At 53.9% G+C, this 23777-nt stretch overlaps 1 protein-coding gene across 3 annotated transcripts in view; it reads right to left on the reverse strand.

The window, feature by feature from the left end:
* Window positions 1-198: 198 nt before the first annotated feature.
* SYNPO (synaptopodin) overlaps window positions 199-23777 on the reverse strand; it is a 35566-nt gene continuing 11987 nt past the window's right edge. Inside the window, exons 2-4 of one of the 3 annotated variants that reach the window (XR_004033062.1) lie at window positions 10052-12411; window positions 2645-3668; window positions 199-210 (exon numbers count right to left, since the gene is read on the reverse strand). Coding sequence is in view for 2 of the 3 variants with exons in the window: in XM_030826508.1 (XP_030682368.1) it covers window positions 3006-3668; window positions 10052-12079 (2691 nt within the window). In the remaining variant the exon portion in view is untranslated. Of the gene's footprint in view, window positions 211-909; window positions 3669-10051; window positions 12412-19542; window positions 19852-23777 lie in introns of those variants that run through there. The other 2 variants (XM_030826508.1, XM_030826500.1) reach the window with 2 other exon arrangements.

The following is a 23777-nucleotide window of genomic DNA, read 5'->3' on the forward strand; positions in this document are numbered from 1 at the left end:
GTGGGGGCAGACACTGAGGTCAGTTTTGGATGAACTTTGAGGTGTTGGGGGACTGGGATGAGATCACCAGTAGGCAGTGGGACACTGTGCTGCGGTGAGGCCCCAGCCGAAGATAAAGATTGGGTCCAAGGCACACACACCACTCCTGGGGAAGGGTGGGCCTAGCAAGGATGGGCTGGGTGCAAGGTGGGGCGCACCTGTGTCTGTGTGCTGGCAGACTATCCTGGGGTGTATTTCTGACACCTCTCAAATCAGAAGCCTGGATTCTGCTGTCCACCACCCTGACCTTAGCTTCCTGGCCCTCGGTGGGCCTGAGCTTCTAGAGAGGAAGAGTGAGGTGTGTTCCCAGGGCAAGCTCAGCCTCACCTGGGAGCAGAATCGCAATCCCCTTCTCTGGCCAAAGGACACTCCTGTCAGGAGAGGATGCCTCATGGCCCAAGTCCTTGCCTCACTGGGGCTGCCTGGCTCAGATGGGACCTCTTACAGTGGCTCCTTTCCTGCCCTGGCACCCCCAGCTGCCATGAGGAAACAGCCTCAGAGCACAGAGCCCTGACCCAGCTTGGCCCTGCCCACTCTGGTGACAGTGCTCTGTGGTCAGGGCCTGGACAATACCACCCTGAGACATTACCTAGACCAACTGTCCCCATTATGCGGGTGGGGAAGCTGAGGCCTGGAGAAGGAGTGGGCTCACCCAGCGTCACCTCGCTCATCCACGACAGGACCAGGACTGCAGCCCAGGTACTTCTATGGCCTCAAGTTATCCGTTGTTCCCATCTCTCCCCATGGCTGCTTCTTCCCAAGCTCCCATCCCATGTGTTGCAAATATTCCCAGCCACCCAGAGTCCCATGGACTGCTCTATGCTTGGGGAGAAGGGAAGGGGATCAGACAGAGCTGAAAATGACACAAGAGGCAGAAGAACGCAGGAAGCATTTATTGAGGGCCAGAGCTGAATTCTACAAGAGGCAAGAGGCAGGACACAGGCAAGCTCTAGCGGGTTAGAGGAGAGGCTGGGGAGAGGGCAGTGACAATGAGAGAACAGCCAGGGGCTGGCTTGGGAACTGCCGGTTTCTCAAGGCTGCCTCCTGCTAGTCCTTTGGGAAATGCAGGTAGAAATGGATCCTCTATGCTACTGCCTCAGCCAGAGGCCTGATGGTGTCCCGTCTCTGGGAGGGGCCCTTAGCCCCAGTCTCCTGTGCCACAAGGGACCCAGCAGCAGGTGGGGGCTTTGGTAAATATAGTCACTCATCATTAACTGAGTAAGAGCACCTTCTCATCTTCACACCAGCAGGAACATTCCTGAGGCCCAAGGAGCCCTCTAAGGTCACTCTTTCATTCCAAAGCACCCCGTCCCAACCCTATCTTCCGTACTGACCTTAACTCCCTCCAGCCTCACTTGGGGGTTCCAGATCTAACATCACCCTGGTAAGTCCCAAACCCACACTGTCCCTCACCTTTAGCAACATCCTGGTATCCTTTCACCTATATACGTTTGATCCTCAGCCAATTCCATCCCCCCAGCTGATCCTGAAGCTAATATTCTGAACCTCTAGAAGGCTCTACCAGCCAACTCTGGAAACTACAGAACTCAGCCATATTCCTCCCTGAGTCCCTCCTGGGGACTGGAATCAGAGCCACCAAGGTTTAGGGAACCAGTGAGGGCCTGCAGCCAGGCTCCCCCAGGTCACTGGGCACCAGGCACTAGCTAGGTCAGAGTGCACTGGGGAAGGGATGGGACAGGATAATGTCTACTTTTCTGGGCACAATATGGACACTGGGACTGAAGTCTGACACTGAAAAAGGGGACATTTCCAAGGGGGCCAGCAATACAGGCAGACCCTAACCTAACACCCTGCTCATGTACCCAAGCTCATCGGCCCCTAAATTCAAGCCCAACTAGCCCACCACCACCCCCACCCCCCACTTCCTAATACCATGGAATGCATTTCAAGATTGGAAGAGCCCTCAGGGGTCATCTGAGCCAATCCTGTCCCCTGCTAGAATCTCCTCTATGCAACCTGGCCATGCTTTTCATATTTCCCATAACAAGTAACTCTTTGTCTCTCTCTTTCCCAATAAGCAACCCCAAACTGAGGGCAGTCAGGTAAAGTCACATGGTAGCTCTGTATCTCTTCTCTCCCCAGTTCAGCTTTGAGCCCAGAACCTGCCATGAATGGGCCCAGAAGGAACAGATGAGCTGGAGGCCCAAGTCCTGGGCCTAAGGGAAATCACTGCCTTATAATTCTCTTATGGCTGCAGATAAGATGTCCTGGACAGTCTGAACTGGGATGGAGAAAGTAGCATGACAGGGACCCGGGGAGAATTTTCCTGCCTCTTCTCTCCAGAGGGGATAGTGGGACACCTTGAGCTGGCCTGGGAGACCTCTCTAAAGGTCATTGTGATAAAAATAGAGCTTGTCTGGGAAGGGATGGAAAACAGCTGCTCCTGCCTGGGACTTGGTGCCAGGGAGCCGGATGGTCAGGCCAGTGCCTGGACATGGAACACAGGCCTAGGATCTTCTGAACACACCCCGCTTGCCAGACTCCAGACAGCAGAGCCAGGAGTGGGGGGAGGAGTATGGAACCCTGAAGGTGGCAAGTCCAGGGGTCCATATACACACTGCCCTGCCTCATCCAAGGCACTAACTAGTGTGTGTGTGCGTGTGTGTGATAGAGAGAGAGACAGTGTGTGTGTGTGTATCTGTGTGTCTACTGATGGGATGGGGAATTTTGACGTTTGTGGATTGCCTTGGCCAAAGCCACCATTAAACAGATGGGAAAGCTGAGGGTCAAACAAGGAAGGGTCTTACCCAGGGTCACACAACAGCTGAATGAGAGCGAGGGCTAGAACTCAAGCTTGCGTCCCTAACCCATCCCCAACCCCAGAGCTCTCCTCTGCTGACCCCTCATCTCTGGGGCTGCCCAAAGAGGCCAGACCCTTTGGGTCCCCCAGGTCTAATAAGCCTTCTTCTGGCTCTGCCCTCCCGGGGTGGGGCGGGGGTGGGGCTCTAGGTGGTGCAGGAGGCCTCGGCGGGGAGGCTGCCACGCTTGAGCCGAAGGCTGCCATTCCACCCGCGGGGACAGATATTGTAGCCGAGGATGCCTGGAGACTTAGCCCCGGAGTCCTCGGAGTCGAGGGACACGTCGGAGTCCGTGGGCGAGCGGCGGTAGAGGAAGGGCCTGGGAGGCGCGGGCAGCGGGCTCCGGGGACTGGTGCAGGACGAAGGCCCGGCGGGCAACGGGCTCCGCGGGATGGGCGCGAAGGCGGCCCCCGGCACAGCAGCCGAGCCGGGGCGGGCGGGCTGTGGCGAGCGCATGCGCGGGGGCGGCGGCGGCGGCGCCCTCGGCGGGGAGAAGGGCCGCAGGTTCTCGGCGCCCGCCGACCGCGGGGAGGCGCTCTTGCGCCGGGCCGCATTGATGATGTTTCGCGCCAGAAGCGCCTGCAGCTGGCGGCTGGGAGGCCGCGCCTCGGTCTCGGGTCGCAGCGGGGACACTGAGCGCTCGCTCCACGAGGGAGACATGGGCGGCGGCGGCAGCGGCGGGGGGCTGCTCATGCTGCTCCCGCGGCCTGGCTCCCACGGCCCCGGGCTCACCCAGCCGTCTAGGCTGCTGGGGGGCCGGGACGCGCCCGGCGTCCAGGGTGGGGAGGTGGGCAGGCTCTCCCGGCGGTCCTGGGGAGAGAGCAGAGAGGGTGGGGCAGGCATTAGTGCTGGTGTCCTCCACACCGGGCTTTAGGAAGGGACGAAGTCCGATTTGTCCATTACACCGAGAAGGGAAGCCACCGATCCAAGTCAGGTAGTGCCTGCAATAAAACGCAGGCTCTCAAACTCTCAGCCCAAAACGCCTGAAGAGTCTCCGCTGTCTTGTGTCTGCCTCCGCGTTAAGAAGACTCGCTTTGGGGAGAGACGCCTTAACTTACTAACTGAGCTTGGGCAAGTTACTTCACCCCTCTGGGCTTCAGTTTCTGCTTCTGTAAAATGGGGTGTGATAACAGCACATAACCCTATAGGGTTGTTGTGAGGGTTAAATGAGATAACTGATGGAAAAGAACATTACATATATTGGCACATTCCTTGGAAGAAAGTTCTCAATAGATGTTGATTACCATAAAGAAATACCAGAAGGGCCTGGCTCAGTGGCCCGCGCCTGTAATCCCAGCACTTTGGGAGGCCGAGGCGGGTGGATCACCTGAGGTCAGGAGTTCGAGACCAGCCTGGCCAACATGGAGAAACCCTGTCTCTACTAAAAATACAAAAATTAGCGGGCATGGTGGCGCGTGCCTGTAGTTACAGCTACTGCGAGGGCTGAGGCAGGAGGATCGCTTGAACCTGAGAGGCGGAGGTTGCAGTGAGCCGAGATCGTGCCACTGCACTCCATCCTGGGCAACAGAGCGAGACTCTGTCTCAATTAAAAAAAAATACTAGAAGGATATAGAAGGATATACATGAAACTAACCAAAGTGGTCACCTGTTAGGAAATGGGGTGAGAACAGGAACAGGGCACACAGCCTGAGGCACTGGGAGCTGCTCTGTCTGTGACACATCCTGGGAAGCTTTCAGTCAGGCTAGCTGAGGGAGGCTTCGGTTTCCCCATAACTTAGGGAGAGGAGCTGGGAGGGAGGTCCTGGACCCAGGGCCGCATGGGAAGAACTAGATAGAGGCTGAGGTTAGTGTCTCAGGGCCAAATGCCAAGTCAGGGTGGGCTCTGTATGTCCTCTCATCTGACCACAGTGTCACCCTGAACAGGGAGGTGGGGCCTAGAGCTCATGACCCAAGCCAGTCAACAACTATTGAGGCAGGGGAACCCGGTTCTTCAGCCAGGAGAGTAGGCTGGGGCAGGGAGATGGGAATAAGGCTTTTTGATATATTACTTTTTATAGAAGTTTAGATTTCTGAACCATATGAATGTATTATCTATTATCAAAATTAAAATGTAAAAATATTGACCATTATTACTACTTTTTTTTTTTTTTTTTTTTTTGAGACGGAGTCTCGCACTGTCGCCCAGGCTGGAGTGCAGTGGCAGGATTTCAGCTCACTGCAAGCTCCGCCTCCCAGGTTCACGCCATTCTCCTGCCTCAGCCTCCCGAGTAGCTGGGACTACAGGCGCCCACCATCACACCCGGCTAATTTTTTGTATTTTTAGTAGAGACAGGGTTTCACCGTGTTAGCCAGTGTGGTCTCGATCTCCTGACCTCGTGATCTACCCGCCTCGGCCTCCCAAAGCCCTGGGATTACAGGCTTGAGCCACTGCGCCCGGCCTATTACTACTTTTTAAGATGGAGTTTCGTCCTTGTTGCCCAGGCTGGAGTGCAATGGCACAATCTCAGCTCACCGCAACCTCTGCCTCCCGGGTTCAAGTGATTCTCCTGCCTCAGCCTCCCAAATAGCTGGGATTACAGGCATGTGCCACTACACCTGGCTAATTTTGTATTTTTAGTAGAGACGGGGTTTCTCCATGTTGGTCAGGCTGGTCTCGAACTCCTGACCTCAGGTGATCCGCCCACCTCAGCCTCCCAAAGTGCTGGAATTACAGGTGTGGGCACCGCTCCCGGCCAACTATTATTAAAGTTGGACTTAGGGAAAGACCCTCTCAGCCCCAAACCCCTTCCCATGTTGCCATAGTCACCTCCTCATCTTTCCTTGGATGCCTGAGCAGGGAGGAAGATCCCCCTGACAGATGGAAATACAAAAGGAAGTCGGGTCATTCCTCCCTAGGCAGCACACGCCCCTCACTGAGCTTTTTCACAGCATGGGGAGGGGAGTGTGGTTTTGGAGAGGCCAAAATGGTGAACAGCTTGGAGGCTATGAAGCACTGGTTGGCGATGCACAGCCATACCTGTTTCCTATGTACTTAAGGACTTTCAGTCTATAAACTTCGTTCTCATCCTTTATCTCATTAGGTTTTCACAACAGACTAGTGAGGTAATTAGCATTACCACACCCATTTTTCAAATGATGAAAATGAAGCTCAGAGATGTAAATAACAATCTAGTGTGTTCTGCCCCACCAGGAAGTGTGTGTGTGTGTGTGTGTGCGTGTGCTGCTCAAAGGCTACATGTTTAAGTGGTTTGAACTGGTTTGGAAGTGGAGGGCTTGGGAATCCCTGCCTAACATGTATCTCCTGAACTTTCCAACTGTTCACCCAATCAGATACCAGCAATAACCAGTCCACCTTGCCATTCAATCCAATCCAAATTCACTAGCAGTCATCCGCCAGAGTTCAGAGCTAGCCAGTCCATTCCATGCTTCCTACCCAATCAAAATCTAGAACCATCCAAAGATTTATTCTTTCATCCAATCAGTGATCAGCCATAACCAAGCCAGTCATCCTCTCATCCAACTGAGAGTCTTCTAATTCCTCCCAATCCAAAGGAAATAGACACCAATTGTATGTTTTATCCAAACAGAATGTAGCAGCTGCCAGATGAGCCCAGACTCCAAACTGGAGCCCTTTAACCTAAAGAGGAATGTTATACAACAGCCTGAGCAGGACATTTCTCATGGGATGCTAATGCTGGAGTGACCCTTAGAGACTCCCTAGGGACATCCAAGCTCCCAGTCATCAAGCTGAAAGTTAAGGCTTGGCCTGGGATCCCACTCTTTTCTTCCCAGGGTCAGAATTGTGTATACATGAGCCAGAGACACTGGGAGCTTCTCTGTGACAGTGGAACATCCCAGCCAGGCTGGCCACGGAAGGCAGACCCCACAGTTCAGGGACAGGAGCTGGGAGGAAGGTCCCAGCTCCAGGGCTAGAAGAGGAGGGCTAGGGCCTAATGCCAAATCAGGGTGGGCTCTGGCATGACCCAACACCTGACTACAGTGCCACCCTGAGCAGGGAGGTGGGGCCTAGAGTTCACGACCCAAGCCAGTCAATAACCACCCAAGGCGAAGGAACCTGGGGTCTTCAGCCAGGAGAGTAGGCTGCACAGGAGAGCTATGATAACTACCTAAAAATCTCTAAAGCATCGTTTCTGCCTTTGGTGGCCACAAGGGGAAAGCTGGGGTCAACAAGTGGAAGGAATAACAATTCAGCCAAGACTGAAAAACAGAAGGGCTCAAACGGGGTTGAATGTTTGAGGGCAGTGGTAAGCATGACCTCACCCTAACAGCCATGCCTGGGCACTGACTCTGTGTGTGTGTTTGGAGTCGGGGGTGTGCACAATACAAAAAGGCTGCAGGAAATCAGAACTGTTCACTTTCTGACAGAGAGCTCAATGCACCATGCACACCAGAGCTCCTTGGGAATGCTGTGGGTGAAAATTCAAAAAGTAGCATCCACTCAACGCAACCCCAGACCCAAAGCAGGGCACGTGTGTGGGGTGAATGCATAAGTAGAACACAGTCAAACCTGGACTGTCAGAGACCAAATGATCTCTGAACTCCTTCTGTAATCCTTTCACTGCACAGAAGGGGAAACTGAGGCCCAGAGATTGGAAGAGGTTGTCTGAGGTCACACACGAATCAGATGCGGACCTGGGGCTAGAACCCAGTTCTCCTGACCCTTGATGGCAGTTCTTTCCTCCCCACCAGGGGCAGAAACTCCATGCTTTTAGCATCCAGACAGTGAAAACAATGGCAAATGTGGGAAACGGCCAAATTTAGATAATGGGGAGCAGGGAGGGGACCTAGGGAACTGGAGAGCGAATGCTGGCTAGAGGAATTTCTATTCCACTTGTAAAGAACCCAAACAAACCTCAACCAGAAGAGGTAGTGCATTTTCCCCAAAAATCCTCTACAGTATTTTTGGCCAAACTCTGTGGGAAAGAAAGAACAAAAGGTTGCAATTTGCACAGGATTCTGGCTCCCTGAGTGCTGTAGAGAGGAAGCCCTCATTTCCAAGCCAGCACACGTCTGTACCAGTGCAGAACCAGACACACGGCAGATGCAGGCAGCACGCAGGACACAGCCACACTTTCACACACAGTAATTAAGCAGGTCCACTCCACTTCCCAGGCTAGAATCAGGGAGGAGGAAGGGAACCCTGAACCCTAGCAGCACGGAAGAAAGAAAGAAGCAAGACGGATTTGAGGCAGAGTGTATTGAGAACATGAGAGAAAACAAAGTTGGGGGCAGAGCTCAGCCTGGCCGCAGGAGCTGCAGAATGAAGGGTGGGCTCTTCCATTGGTGGTCCTCAAGGGTTGAAGGGAGCAGGGGTCCAGGGCAGGGGCTTCACTCTGTTCTGGGAGAGGCCAGGCCTGAAGGAGCCGAGCTCACTCACAACTTCCCCACGCATACCCCCTCGATCTGTGTGAAATGAGCTCACTAAGAAGGCACCCCTGTTCCCATGGAGACAAGCCCAGAGCTCACAAAAACTGCAGGCTCAGCCCAGCATGGGCACTGCCTCCACCACCCCTTGCCCCACTAGGGAACCCAGAACTAGGGCTGGGAAAGAGAAGTGGGTGGTCCTTGGCCCCCAGCCTTGTGAAGCTTCCATCTGAATCCTGCCACTTGTGTCTGTATTCTCTCACCCCCTACAAAGCCTGGTTTGGTTGGGGGCTGTATCATATCACCTCTAAAAGTGTCAGAGGCGATGGGGAGTCTCCAGCTACCTGACTTAACACCCTCACTGTATGAATGTGGAAACTGAGACCTACAGACACACATGCAGTTGGTCTGTTAGAATCCAGGTCTCAAGTCCCAGATTTTCCTCAAAACTCTAAGATCTCCTCTGTCCCTTCCCACTGCACTGCTATGCACCTGTCCCAGCTCCTGCCATGCTCCTACTGTCCCCAGGCAATCCTGAGCCTGAGCCAGCCCAGCCCAGCCCAGGCATCCCTTGGCCTCCTGCAGCAGCTCATTCCAACCCTTCCCTCACCAGGTCACCCTCACAGCCATCTAACGCCACCTGTCCTTTAGCAATAGCCCATTTCCTTTCTCTTTCTTCCCAGGGGACTGTCTTGTCACTTACAAGGTCTTTCTTCAAAGCACCAGCCTATCCTCTCAGTCCTCACAGATTGTTACAGCTAGAAAAGCCCTCCTTGTATAAATGATAAAACTGAGGCCCAAAGAGAATGTGAGTGGGCCAAAGTCACAAAGCAAATGAGAAGGTGACATGGGACTGGAACCCTCCTCTCCTGCCTCCCCCTGGGCCCCGTTCCACTGCACTGAGGTGGCTTCTTGTAGTCAGACAGATCTTGGTTGAATCTGAAGCCAAAACAGCCAATGGATACATGGCTAGGGGCGATCCTCCCTGTGGCACACCCACATCTGCATGGCCTCCTACAGGGCTCTCCTTCTCTTGGGGATCCCCTGGGACGTCCCCCACCCCTAGAGCAGTGACAGCAAGCCAGGTAGAATTGGGGCTGAGGCCTGGGCCCAGTGGTCTCCCTAAAACAGAGCCAGGCCTCAGAGGGGGCAGGAAGAAAAGCGTCAGACAGCAGTGGTGGGCTGAGTCCACAGCCAGCAGAAGGACCCTGGAGGGGAGCGCAGGCGGAGGCAAGGCAAAGCTCTCTGAAGCAGCGTAGAGGAAACGGTGTCCAGAAGACAGAGGCAGAAGAGACAGGCCCATGGAGGTGAGAATCCAGCAACAGGAAGAAAGATGTCAGGAGCTTGAGCCTCAGGAGGGAGGCCCCTCTGGGGCAGCTGAGGAGGCAGAGCCTTGGCTGGCTGACTCCACAGGCACTGGCAGGCTCTGTCTGCTCCAGAAGTTCCTGTTAGGATCCCCTTCTAGGCCACTCCCCCAGCAAGACGCTGGCATCAGACTGTGCATCCCTACAGCTCACAAAGGCCGGAGGATGCCCCTCTACCGCATCAGGGCTGCCAGACAGTTCTCTCTCCATGACCCTCCTCCCCACTCAGACATGGAGTCCGACCCCTGTTGTAGTAGGGGAGGGGCAGCTTCAGCTCAGAGAGGGGAGGCGACTCGCCCAAGGTCACAAAGCCAGCTGGTGGCCGCATCTGACCTTGAACCATGGACTCCCCATTCTCCTCACTCAGCTCTGTGACATTTCCTGCCACGTCTGCTCTCCATCTGGCCCTCAAGGAGGGGAACTTGACCGGCAGTGGGACCCCCATGGGGTTCGTTACTTGAAGCAGAAGGAAGGCTTCCACACCTGAGCCTCGATCCCGGCGTTCCGGGTAGAGAAGGAGGGCCTGGGGGCCTGCTTGGCTCGGGGAGACCACGCCCTGGAGGGAGACACGGGGGAGATGTCACCGCCGTAAGGAGGGCTCACGGCAGTGGGTTGCAGGCTGTCCTGGCCGGGGGAGGTGTAGAGGCCCGGTGAGGAGCGGGAGGGCCGAGGCAGGGCAGGAGATGGAGGGAGAGCCCCCTTGGGCAGGTTGGGCACCAGGTCCAAGGAGCTGGGCTTGGCGGGCGAGGCAGCTCTTGGCAAGACCTTGGCAGGCTCCTTGATAGGTGAGAGGACAAAGAGCGAGGGCCGCAGCTGGTACGGCGGCTGCTTGGTGGGCTCTGGGCGCAGGACCCCATTCTCAGGCAGGTAGCCATGATAGAGGGAGGCAGGTGGGGTCCGGGCTGGGCTTCGGGATGCCACTCGGAAGGCCCCGGGGGCGTTAGTGGGGTATTTCCAGGAGGAAGGCAGGGACATGGTAGGTGATGGGCAGCGGGCCAGCTCTGGCGTGTGGCTTGAAGACTCGATGACATATTTCTCCATCCGTGACTGGCGGCGGGCGTAGAGCTCAGCCCCCTTCCCAGAGGCCTCGGAGAGGTTCTGGTTGGGTTTGGGCTTCGGCTTGGCCTGGATGCGGGGTGACTTGAGGCAGGAGGCCCACTCTGGGACCGCCTCCTCCGCCGCCGCGGGGCTGGCCCTGTCGCGATGTGCTGGCTCCTGCTGGAAGTTGGAGGCCTCGGCCCCCAGTGCGAAGGGCTCCTCCTCCACGCCTACCTCCCCCTGGTCCCTCTGCCGCCGCTTCTCATCCGCTGTCTGTACCAGATCCAGCAGGTCTGGATTCGGGGTCACCTTGGGCTTCTCCACAAAGGTAAACATGGATTTGCGGCTGCCCCGGCGGGCCATCGACTCCTCCAGAATGCCTGTCTTGCTGGCAGGAACCGCCTGGCCCTTCAGATGAGAAGACTTGGGGTCGGAGCTGGGATACAGGGCAGAATATGAGGGAGGAGACCTCACCCAGGAAGCCAGAGGGGCTGTGGACAAGGTCTCAGTGTAGGTGGGGGGTGCAGTGAAGTTCCCCAAGGGGCGTCTCTCTGAGGCCGGGCTTCGATGCCCCACCATCCTCCTTTCCACCATGGGGCTGCGGGACATTATGTGTCTCTGTGGCCGGGGGCTCCTGTCTGGCAAACTGGGGGGCTGGGGAGCCGGGGCCTTCTCCCCAAAATGTCGTCTCTCTAGCATGGGGCTCCTCTCCATCTGGCAGGTGCCTCCTGGCGCCTGGATCCCAAAAGGCCTGGCCGTCCTGTTGACCACTGATGGGGGCTTGGCCAATGTGAAGTGGACCTCACTGTAGACCTTGGTGGGCGTGGTGGCAGCTGCTGGCCCAGACATCTCTTGATCTGCTGACACCACTAGGGTGTCGGGCTGGATGTCAATGAGCAGGGAGCTGGACATGAAATCTGAGGCTGGGGGCCTGGAGCTGGGGATGAGCGTAGCTTCTCTGGAGAAGGTGCTGGTGGTGGTAGCTGGAGTTGATACCTTGTCAATCAGGAGTGTGCTGCATCTCACCTCCTCAGCCGGTGCCTGGGGTTGCCCGTCAGCACACAGGGTGCTGGGTTTGGAAGCAGGCCCTGTGCCATTGGATGGGAGTTGGGCCTCCGAGGAATTCTGCTGGATGCTAGAAAGTGGCAGGCTCTGTGGGACGACAGTTGTCGGTGGGTTCTGATTGACATCGGTGGCTGGCGGATTGTGGCTGCTGTTAGAAGCTGGTGTGGTGAGCGTGGCACTGGGCGAGGCAAGGTTTTGGTTGACATCTGCAGCTGGGCTGTGGACCTCAGCTGGAGGTGGGGCCGGTGAGGACTGCTGGGCCTCTCGGTTTTGGGACAGGTGCAGCCCATTGGCCGTCAGCAGCGCTGCATTCTCCTTTAGATAAACCACCAGCGGTACCTCTTCCTCCTCACTGGCCACCTTCTCCAGGTGCCGCAGCAAGCTAGCCTCCTCTGAGTACCCCTCCATGCTGTGGCCAGGGACCCCTCTGTCGGGGCTCTGGGGATTGGGCTGCCGTGGAGGGCCTGGCTCCGGCAGCGAGGTGGAACTCAGGCTGAGCCCCGGCGCATGGCCTGGGGGGCTTGCAGGGAGCACTCTGAGGGACTCTTGGCTGGGCTTCTGTCCCCTCTGGCCGTGGCTCTCCAAGGTGAACTCGTTCACCCTCTGCCGGCGCCTGTTGAAGAGCTGGACACCTCGGGAATTGGAGCTGGGAGGGGTGGTCAGCTGGGCTGCAATCTGCTGGCTCCGTGCCTTGGCCTCTTTCAGATCCTTCTCCGTGAGGCTAGTGCTCCGGCCCAACGCTGCAGGGAGGGACAGAAGCCCAGTTAGCAAACAGGAATGCAGTGACACAGGGGTGCACAGACAGACAGGCGGACAGAGATGGTCGCCTCGGCCCTTCCTACACAGGATCTCTTCTGGAATTTAATCGTCACTCACTGTTTCTTAGAATTAGCTCACTTCGTAATCAGCCCTGACCTACCTTTCATGGCCCAACTCAAATGCCACCACATCTACGCCACCCTGATTATCCTCTCAGGATTAACTGGTCCCTGATTTGGATTCCCCCTGACAGTTGCTGATATGGCACTTTACGAAACTGAGTATGAACACATCACCCTAGAAGTCCCACCATGTCCCCGGTTCCTCCCCACTGCCTTCTCCTCTCTCATTAGGCTCTGCCACACTGGCTTGCTTTCTCTTCCTTGAAAATGCCAAGTATGTTCCTGCCCCAGGGCCTTTGGACTTGCTGCTCCCTCTGCTTAGAATAATCTTTTCCCAGGTAGCCGTCCATGCTGGTTCCTATCTTACCACTCAAGTCTCAGCTGGAATATCCCCTCTCTGGAGGCACCTTTCCTTCTCCTATCCCATCTGTTTTGTTTTCTCCATAGCAGTCACCAAGTTGAAATGATCTTTATGTTTCCCTGTCTACTATCTGTCTCCTCACCTACAGCATAGCTCCAAGGGGCAATGACCTTGCCTGACTTTTTTGTTTTGTTTTGTTTTGTTGTTGTTGTTGTTGTTTTGAGAAGGAGTTTCGCTCTTGTCACCCAGCCTGGAGTGCAGTGGCGCAATCTCGGCTCACTGCAACCGCTGCCTCCCAGGTTCAAGTGATTCTCCTGCCTCAGCCTCCCGAGTAGCTGGGACTACAGGCATGTGCCACCATGCCCGGCTAATTTTTGTATTTTTAGTAGAGACAGGGTTTCACCATGTAGGCCAGGCTGGTCTCGAACTCCTGACCTCAGGTGATCCACCCACCTTGGCCTCCCAAAGTGCTGGGATTACAGGAGTGAGCCACAGTGCCTGGCCACCTGACTTGTTTATCACTCTAACAGCAGCCCCTAGAACAGCACCTGTCATACAGGGGCACTCGGTAGATATTGCTGAATCCACAAATGAACCTCCAGAATATTTTCTGTGTGCCTTCCTTAGGGCCCTTTATACTTTCAGAATTATAGTATAGGAATGTGCTCTAATTTTTTTAAACAAAAATATTTTAATAAACCACTGTCTGCTTTAATTTTTTACATTTGTATTTATTTATTTTTTTGAGACAGTGTCTCATTCTGTCACCCAGGCTGGAGTGCAGTGATGAGATCTCAGCTCATTGCAGCCTCGACGTCCTGGGATCAAGTGATTCTCCTGCCTCAGCTCCCCAAGTAGCTGGGACTACAGATGTGTGCCACCATACTCGGCTAATTTTTGTATTCTTTTTGTAGAGACAGGGTTTCACCATGTTGCTTAGGCTGGTCTCAAACTCAGGTGGGCTCAAGTGATCCACCCACCTCAGTCTCTCAAAGTGCTGGGATTACAGGCATGTGCTTTGATTTTATAAAGAGATGCCACTAATATTTCCCCTTTTTAGAGTAGGTAATACATTCACATAGTCTAAAAATTTATTTATTCATTCATTTTTATTTTATTTTTGCTCTTCTGAGACAGGGTCTTGCTCTGTTGCCCAGGCTGGCATGCAGTGGCACCATCATAGCTCACTGCAGCCTCAACCTCCTGGGCTCACGTCATCCTCCCACCTCAGCCTCCCAAATATCTGGACTATCGGTGTGCGCCACCACACTTAGCCAATTTTTTTTTTTTTGTATTTTTTGTAGAGAAGGGGTCTCGCTATGTTGCCCAGGCTGGTCTCAAACTCCTGGGCCCAGGTGATACTCTGGCCTTGGCTTCCTAAAATGCTGAGATTATAGGCATGAGCCACCATACCTGGCCCTAAAAATTAAAACATAAAAAGGTATACAGTAAAAAGTGTCACCCCATCCCTGATTACTGTGTATCACAATCAGTTTCTTCTATATCCTCCCAGGATTTCTTCCCACTTTTACTTAAATAATCATGATTTTAAAATTTACATCTTTTAACACTAGAAAAGTAACAAATTGAGCTAGTTTCACCAATGACTACTCTAGAACATTGCATTCTTTTATCTGCACAAGACCACAATGAGACAAGCATTGCTTGCCTGTGTTTTACAGAAGAAGAAATGGAGGTTCAGAGATATATAAGGAACTGCCCCAAGGTTGCAAAGCCAAGGGTGACAAAGCTGGAGTCAGAACTGTTCTTTCTGGAGTCTCCAGTCCATGCTCAAGCTGTCTACTCATCCCAAAAGGTCTCTTTGGGACATAAGGGGCAGGAACAAGGTCATCATGGGTCGGGGTTCAGTCTGGGACTTGAGGTGCTGAGATCAGGCTGAGTTTAGTCCCCTATTAATCTATAAGATCACTATAGGCAACCATTTCTCTTTCTATCCCCAGTGCCCAGCTGGCACACAGTTGATGCTCAATTTATAATTGTTGAATAATAAATGAACAAATGCTGCATGAACAAATGCATTGACAGACAGGTGGATGGATCAGCCTGTGACCAGGGTCAGAAGCAACATCAGTGGCTAAGAAAATTCCTCCCTCCATCGCCCCTCTCCTCCCTACTGTGGGAAGCTAATTAGTTCTTGAGGAATCTGACCCTGCCCTCCCCTCCCTTGCCCTCATTAGCACTGGCCATGGCATGCTGAGTCTGTCTCCAGGGACAGTCTTTCCAGGCATCTTGCCAGCGAGGCTCTGAATTCATGGACTCTCAGAGCTGGAAGAATTCTTACAGAGGAGGTATTTCATCGCCACCCTGTTTTATAGGTGGGAAACAGAGATCCAGAGAGTAGCCCAGGGTAGAGCCGGCTGACCCCACATGGGACCCGCAGGGAGGCCCACACGGAGCAGAGAAGCTGTGACCAGCAGCGTCACAGCAGCTCCACTGGGGCCAGGCCAAGCAGCCACAGGCTTTCTGGCCCCAACCTACTTCTTCCCTCCTCCATCGAACCTGGTTTTCCCCTAACCTATTAGAAACAGTGAAAGCACACAGCCTATCCCACCCACCCATGATACTACTCGCCTCCCTCAGTAGGACTCCTCTCCTGCCTGGATCACCCTATCTATTAAAGATGTCTATCAGCCACCTATTAGCCAGGCTGCTCCCCTGGGAGGAGCCTAAAGGACCGGGTGCCAGCCACACAGGAGGGCTCTGAGAGGTTGCTCAGCTCATGCAGTGTCTGTCTCCCCTGCTCTGCTTAGAAACCAGGCCTCCTGGCCTAAATCCAAGCTCTGCCATTTGCTAGCCATGTGACCTTGGCAAGTTACTATACCTCTCAGAGCCACAGTCTCCTTAACTTGACATGAGTGTTGGGAGGCCACAGTGAGATCATGAAAATGCCAAGGCCTGACAGCCATGAAGCCCAGGTGGACAGACAGAGGGCTCATGCTATCCTGGCATAAGCTGGCAATTGGTCATCCCATTTCACTCCCTGGAAAAGGTCAGATACTCTTCTAGCACAGGAGATTGACTGAAGGTCAAATAGCAGGAGATTCCAGAGCTACAGGGAGGCAAAGCTTACTGCCCCAAAACACGGAATCTCGGAATCTCAGAGGTGGCTGTCACCAAGTCCAATCCCCACACAATTCTTGCATCTTCAAAGCCACACCCTTGAGTGTGCAAGTCTCTGTTTACATACTCAGGTGACGAGCTCAATCCCCCAGGAGGTGTCTTCCACTAATTAACATTCCTCAGCTAGAAAGTTCCTCCTTACATTCACTTCCATCCCCTTTTTTTTTTTTTTTTTTTTTCTGAGACAGGGTCTTGCTCTGTCGCTGGAGGGCAGTGGCACCATCATGGTTCACTGTAGCCTCAACCTTCCAGGATCAAGCAATCCTCCCACCTCAGCCTCCTGAGTAACTGGGACTACAGGCATATACCCCTATGCCTGGCTAATTTTTGTATTTTTTGTAGAGACAGGATTTCACTACATTGCCCAGGCTGATCTTGAATTCCTGAGCTCAAGTGATCCACCCACCTCAGCCTCCCAAAGTGCTGGGATTACAGGCATGAGCCACCACGTCCAGCCTTCATCCACTTTCTTGATGTGGTTCTGCCTCCCCAGGCTGCACAGAAAAAGTCTTCTCAGCCGGGTGCGGTGGCTCACGCCTGTAATCCTAGCATTCTGGGGGGCCAAGGCAGGCGGATCACGAGGTCAGGAGTTTGAGACCAGCCTGGCCAATATGGTGAAACCCCATCTCTACTAAAAATATAAAAATTAGCCAAGCATGGTGGCGGGCGCCTGTAATCCCAGCTACTTGGGAGGCTGAGGCAAAAGAATCGCTTGAACTAGGTAGGCAGAGGTTGCGGTGAGCCGAGATCACGCCACTGCACTGCAGCCTGGGCAACAGAGTGACATTCCGTCTCAAAAAAAAAAAAAAAAAAAGTTTTCTCATTCATTCCAGCCTGACAGCCCTGCAGATTTGCAGATACATCAGATCCGCTTGGGACAGGGTCAGGATAAACATCTCCAGTCTTGCCAGTGTTTCTTATGACACAGTTGCAGCAATAGTAGCCAATATTGATTGGTCACTTACTGTATACCTATACACATACTTTACTCATATTACTTAATTTCCAAAACAACCCTACAAATCACAAACTATTATTATGCACACTTTATTGATGAGAAATCTACGGCTCAGAGAAGTAAAGTGAGCTGCCCAAGATCACACAGCCAGAAGGAGTAGAGCTGTGTTCACACCTGGCTCTACGTTACTGCAGAGAGCACCAGGCTCCTGGCTGGCTGGTTCCCACCGTGTGAGGCTCATAGAAAGCACTTCAGTGTTTGATTACTCCAGACCTCTCAATGCCCCTGCATTTTTCTGCTTTTCTCTTTACTGGCTGTAGAAGGCCATGGGTTTAGAAAATCCTCAAATGTCAGAGTCTGAAGGGCCTTTAGAAATAAGCTGGCCTGGGAGGCCCAGCCAGGGAAGGGGTCAGAGAGGAGGATGTGAGCCCAAGACCAGGTCAGCTGACTCTCAGTGAGGCTCCATTCACAGCCTGCGCTGCTGCTAAAATCCCATCACCACCACCTCTCTGAGCTTAGAACTGCTCCCAAGCTACTGTTCTGGAACAAGAGGATTGGCAGAAAAGGCCAGGAGGTAACAGAGCCCTGCCCTCCAAGGCAAGCTCCTGCAGCCCGCACTCCAGCCCACAGTGACTCCATGGAAAAGGAATTCAGCAGGAGGTTTGGACCAGATCCAGCCAGCCATCCAGATGATTTTCGCCACCCTTCACAACAAAGCTGGGGAGGCGGGGGGACACCCCAGAGTCCCTTGTAGCAGGGCACCAGGGGGCAACTCCATCTAAAATTCCTCAGACTAGGGAGCTGCCCTCTCTGGCAATATCCCAGGCAGCAGCTGCTCAAGATCATGCTCTTGGTGTCAAAGGTGGGGGTGGGGAGGTAGCCAAAGGCTACAGGGGACAGGTACCTCATTGAACCCTCAATCAGCCTGGCTGTGGCCTGCACTTGTGCAAGTCATGATGTCCCCACCGCCTCCCCACCTAAACTTCTGCAGGGCCAGGTTGGGGTGCTAGCCCTTTAAAGACCCACTCTGGACATTGGATCAGGAGCCCTGAAGATAGGCCTTCAAGAGAGGAAGGGGTGGAGGGCGGGCACAATGAAAAGCTGCCTGGGGTCAGGAGACTTGGGTCCAACAGGGTAAATCCTGAAGTGGGGGAGTAGGCGAGAAGCCCCAGCACAGCCATTAGAAGGGGGTTTGCAATGACTGCTGTCACTACTGAGCCCCCGCTGCAGCCCAGGCGCAGTGCTGTGCACTTTATGCTCACCACCTTGTTCAGTTCTTACAACAGCTCCAAGACATTAGTCCTGTGATTCTTCTCATTCTGCAGATGAAACTGGGGCTCAGAGAGACCTGCCCAGGATCACACAACTTATGAGTGGCGGACCTGGAATTCAAACTCAGAAAAGTCTGGCTCTGAGTCTGATCTCCTAACTATTCTCCTTCCAGACTAAGACTCTGGAAAGCAGAAAAACAAGAGAGGCTCCAGTGCTCTTGGATGATGGTCTGCAAAGCCCTCTGCTTCCTCATCTCATGATCAATGCCCCTTGGCAATGTCTTCTCCCCTGCAAACCCAGCTGCCTAGAACAACTCCTTCTTTCTCCCACTTCTTCCTCTCAGGAGAAGAGTTGATAAACTCATTCTTACTAAGGTAGAAAGGACTGCTAGGGCATGAAAGATGAGTAGAGTGGAAAGATCACAATGCTGGGAGTCAGGCCCAGTTCTGGTTTGGCGTAGAAAGGGACAAACCTTTCCCCCACCCCTACCACCCACTGTGGACAGCTGCCTGTTCTGCCCACCACTGGGGCCCGTGTGGACGAAGGATCCACAGGAGGGAGGTGGGGCCGGGGAAGGGAGGCCAGAGCAGAAGGTCAGGACAGGGAGAATTCAAGGAAATGCTTCTTCACACGATGCCGTCAATGGGAGTGTCCAGCCAGGGTCAGGTGGGGCGGGGTGGGACAGGGAGCCAGGGGTAGGAATAGAGATTGGCTCAAGGCAGCCCATTGTGGTAGTCCAGGGGTCTTGGCAACAGGAAGGGTAAACAGGCTGGGTAAACTGCCCCCCCTGGTGAGGTCAGGAAGGAACCAATGACTGGCCACTGCACAACCTCTGGCTCAGCTGGGGGCAGGAAAATGGAGAGGCCTGAGTAATGGCCTGGCTACCTTGCCAGCCCCTTCCCCATTCCTCCCACTGAAAGGAGGAAATGACACAGGCTCCATGCCCTGGGGAATTCTCCATCCCCAGAGTCATGGCGAGCGCAACCTGACTGGGGTCGGCAGACTGCCAGACCTCCTCTTGGGAGGAGAATAATCTAGGCTTTGGTGGGAAGGACTGCCGGGCATGGGAAAAGACACAGAAATGGGGTGGGGAGCCCCAGGCCCAGCCCCCGCCTCACCACTCACAGGCTGGCAGAAATCACCACATACCTCTCCCTTGATGCCCAGAGGAGAGACTAAGATCAGAGGGGGGATGCCACATGCCCTAAGTCATATACCCCAAGCCACAAAGGCACCTCCGGGTGCTCATCTTACTCACTCTGCTGGGTCCTCCCTGAAGCCAAGCTTCCCCCTGGATGCTCCTGCCGGCCTTCAGGCCTCGGTTCTCAAAGCCTCCGGCAAAGGCAGCCAATTGCCTGGCTGACGAAGCCAGGAAAATCCCACATCGGCAGCAACATGAAGGAGCTGGATATGACTTTTCTCCTCCACAGATGACTCAGCCCAGCTCTTTATCAGGAAAACCGATTTTGCAACAGCCTTTTAAATGGCCTCTCCACCCCCAGTCTCTCCCCCGCCAATCTACCCGCCCCACGCTGCCAGATTCATCTTCCTCCCTCCGGGCTCCACTCATGCCTCTCTCCTGCTCAAAACCCTCTGCTGCCTCCCCAGGACATGGAGGATCAAGAGGAGAGTCCTCATCCTGGCATTCAAACCCCTGCCATCGGGGCCTGCCCAAGAGCTCACTCACCTTCTCTCTGTGCCCTCAGCAACAGTGGAGGGAGTTCAGTGGCTTGCAGTTCCCACAGCTGCCCAATGAATTCCTGCCTGCAAAGCAGCGTTTGCACAGACCCCCTCTACCGGGAGCCCTCCTCTGTCTCACATCCTTTCTACATGCCCTAATCCTTCAGATTTCCGGCCTACCTAGAATGCCACCACCCCCTCCAAAAAGCCTTCTACCTGATTCATCAATGTTCTATCTGCATCACTTAATAACCATCACCTTGTGTATTATTTATTCTAGTAAAAGTAATCTTTCAGAGTGTGCTCACCACATGCCAGGTAGCAGGACAGGGCCTTACTTCACTTACTTCCACAGCAACCCATGAGGCCAGCACTATCCTCATCTCCATATTAGAGAAGACGCTGGCTCAGAGGGGTGCAGCGACTTGCTCAAGGTCACACAGCCAGCCAGAGGAAGAACTGAAATTCAAGCCCAGTTTGGCCTAATGCCCAGTGCAGGGCCAGTCACGTGGGCCACGCTGCCCCCTCCCAGTGTTTTGCTTTGTAGCAATCAGGGGCTGGGTCCTATTTTCCCGCAGAGACTGCAATGGCCTCGAGGGCAGGGGCCTCTACTGCTTCACTTCTGTATTCCTCCCTTGTCCCCACCACATCTTCCACTGGCATTTGCAGAATAAACATGAAATCTATGAGAATGACAAGAGCCAACATTTTGGGAGCACCAGATGCTGCCAAGCCAAGGGTTTAACGTGCCTTTTCTCATTTAATCATTTAATCCTCACAGCAACTCATAGAGGAGGTTCCCTTATCCCCATTTCGTAGATGAGGAAGATGAGGCACACAGAAGCAGCTAACTCACCCCAGGTCTCACAGCTTAGCAAGGGGCCCCTGCGGTCTGACTGATCTCAAGCCTGGACGCCTTCCTTCTGAAGAGCTCCCCACAAAGCAAATTCACCTTCCTTACTCACCCACCCAGGCCCAGCCCAACGGCCACTTCTTGTAGGACGCCCTCATCAATCCATTCAGACTCCTAGATCAGTGCTCCTCCCCTGTTCAACCTGGCCCAGAGGCCCCAGAGCAGGAACAGGGCTCAGAGGAAACGGCAGGTTGAGAAAACTCAGAAACCCAGGGGAAGGAGGCTGGGCCTGGCCAAACTTCTGGTTTCTCTCTGCTGGCAGTGGGTCGGGATCAGGGAGGGCAGAGATGGAGGGGTAAGGGGAAGCTAAGATGAGGGCTCCACAGTCAGTGCAGGCCTGACCCATCTTCTATCCTTGCAGACCACAAGCCCTGCTCCCTGCTGGCTGACCAGGGCCCTGCCAAAGGCCAGGAGCCACAGCCTCTCTCTTGCCCATTCTACTGGGGTAATCATTAATCTATAATCAGTCGATTTTTAGAAACTTTGAGATGGTAACCCAGAGAGAGGCAGGCTAAGCCCCGGATATACAGCAAACTGAAAAGGGAGGGCTCACAGAGAGGATCACAGGATCACAGCCCAGGCTTCCACCTCTCCAGTCCAACCCTGGTGAGCTAGGCCTGCGCTCATGAAGCCCCCTCCTGCTGTTTCACTCGCCCCACCCCCAGCTCCCTGGAAGCCTTGGGAGTACAGAAAGGACCGTCACACCCTGCCTTTCCAGAGAAAACACATAATCTAAAAGACAAAAAGGTGGCAAGCCAGCGCAGGGAAAAAGGTGGTTTCCCCTAAACTGTGCCTCTGCCAGGGTCAGGGCGGGGCCTAGGTCATCTGTGGGTCCCCTCCACTCTTCCCAGGGCCTGACACACTCTGGGCCCACCACAAAGATGTGGTCCCTCCCCTTAGCCCTGTGCCAGCCTAGGGCCAGGACTGGTCTCCGTCCTCTGTAAATGTCCCCAGACTCAGCAGAAGCCATCACCCAGGAGGGGTTGAAACCATCACTGTGTTGACTAAATAAACTACTAAAGGACGAGCACTTCCACAATCCAAAGCCTCCCCCTTCACATTTTGCTTCACCATTCATCCCTGGAGACGAATTTTAGATTTGTCTAAATCCAAGATTCATCTAGATTCTAGATCAAAGATCTAGAGGGTGGTTCCCGGGAGTGGCAGGAGAAGGAAGGAGAAAGTAACACGTTTGTGAGAGAAGAAGGAGATGAAATCTCAAATCACTGTGTTAGACCTAAGAGGAAGAATGTTTCATGAAGTGAGGGGAGAACATAGAACCTAAGAGAAAGATGAATTAGGATGAAGCAATCCAGGAAGGCTCCCTGGAGGAGGTGACATATGTCCTAGCTCTTGAAAGATGGAGATAAGGAGGCATTCTAAGCAATGATGATAGCTCAGCAGAGACTAGGAGGTTCAAGATAACCCCCATCCCACTCCCCTACCTATCCCCATACCCCAAATCAAGACCAGCTAAATAGAAAGGAAACTTTGGTAGAGGAACACACCCATTGGGCTTGCCCAGAGGCCAGGGGTGAATGGGGAGGGCCAGGCACAGTTCCACAGGAGCTATGTACATTATCAGGCTCATGCCCGGAGACCAGAACCTGGGCCTCTGGGTGGGTTACATAACTGCCCCCGACTCCTTGGGCCACAGAGCCAGCTGGGACCCTCCGCCTCCACCTCTCCTGCCATCTGTCTCAGCAGCTTCCTTCTTATAGGAAAGGATGCCATGCAGCCCAGCTGAAAGCGAAGGCCAGCGCCCTGTGGTAAATTCCCCACATTCCTTCCTCACAGAAAAATAAATAAAGAAAAACGCAGGAGGAATGATAATGACAAAGTCACCGCACATGGGGTAAACAACAGAGAGATGAGGTTTATCCCCAGGAGGCGTCATCACCAGCCTGGGGCTCTGGGACAGACAAACCTGCCCCCAACCCCTGCGGGTCCCCCAGACGGGGTCTCAGGCTTGCTCACAGCTGCCAAAGAAGGCACTGGGAATCCCTCAGTCGTGGCAGGTGGTCACCATGTGCAAACTCCTCAGGGGCCGGGTGCACTCATGTTCATTACTCAAGTTGCTGCTTACTGAGCACTTCTAATGTGCGAGGCGTTCAGTTTCAGTGTTATCATTTTTCATCATGTTTTATTTTATCCTCACAAGCTGTGAGTTAGGGAGTACCATTATTCCCATTTTACAGATGAGGAAACAGCCTCAAAAAGAAAGGTTTTGTGATTTGTCAAGGTTATTTGGCCAGTGAGTGGATTGTGGGTTTCCAGCCGGCCCCTCACTCCCAAATCCATTCAGCCTGCCCGCTCCTCCCACAGACAGCCCTCCTTTACCAAATCCAATCAGAGGTGCAGCCAGTTCTTCCCCCATCTATGGCTCAGCAAGGCATCCTATTCAAATTGCTGGGCTACCTTCAGTAAATCACTTCACCTCTCTGAGTCTCAACTTCATCATCAGTAAAACAGGGACAATAATATCTGCTTTGCAGAGTAGCTGCTGAGTAAATGAGATGCAGCAATGATTTCTAAAGTATAAAGCACTGTGCACACATTGGGGGGTGGTTAACTGTAGGCTTTTGCACACACCCACCTCTGCATAACTCGACCAGGCTGGGGCTGTATCTGTCTCTCTCCCTGTCTTCACCACCCCTCTCTGGGTCTGGTCTCACTCTTCTGCTCATTATCAGACACAATCCAACCCCATCCCCCTTGCCAACACCCCCCACCCCCGCATCCTCTCTGCAGAGGGGATCCCCATGTCACTTCTAGGCAGAACCAGTTTTGAACCCCAGGCCCCCTCAGAGGAGGACAGCATGGCTCTGGGGTGCTGGAGGCTGCTGACCCTGCCATGGCCCTCTCCTCTGCTGCCATTCACCAATTACCAGGCGGGTTTG

This window comes from Nomascus leucogenys, chromosome 2 (assembly GCF_006542625.1).
Source record: "Nomascus leucogenys isolate Asia chromosome 2, Asia_NLE_v1, whole genome shotgun sequence".
NCBI lineage: Eukaryota > Metazoa > Chordata > Mammalia > Primates > Hylobatidae > Nomascus > Nomascus leucogenys.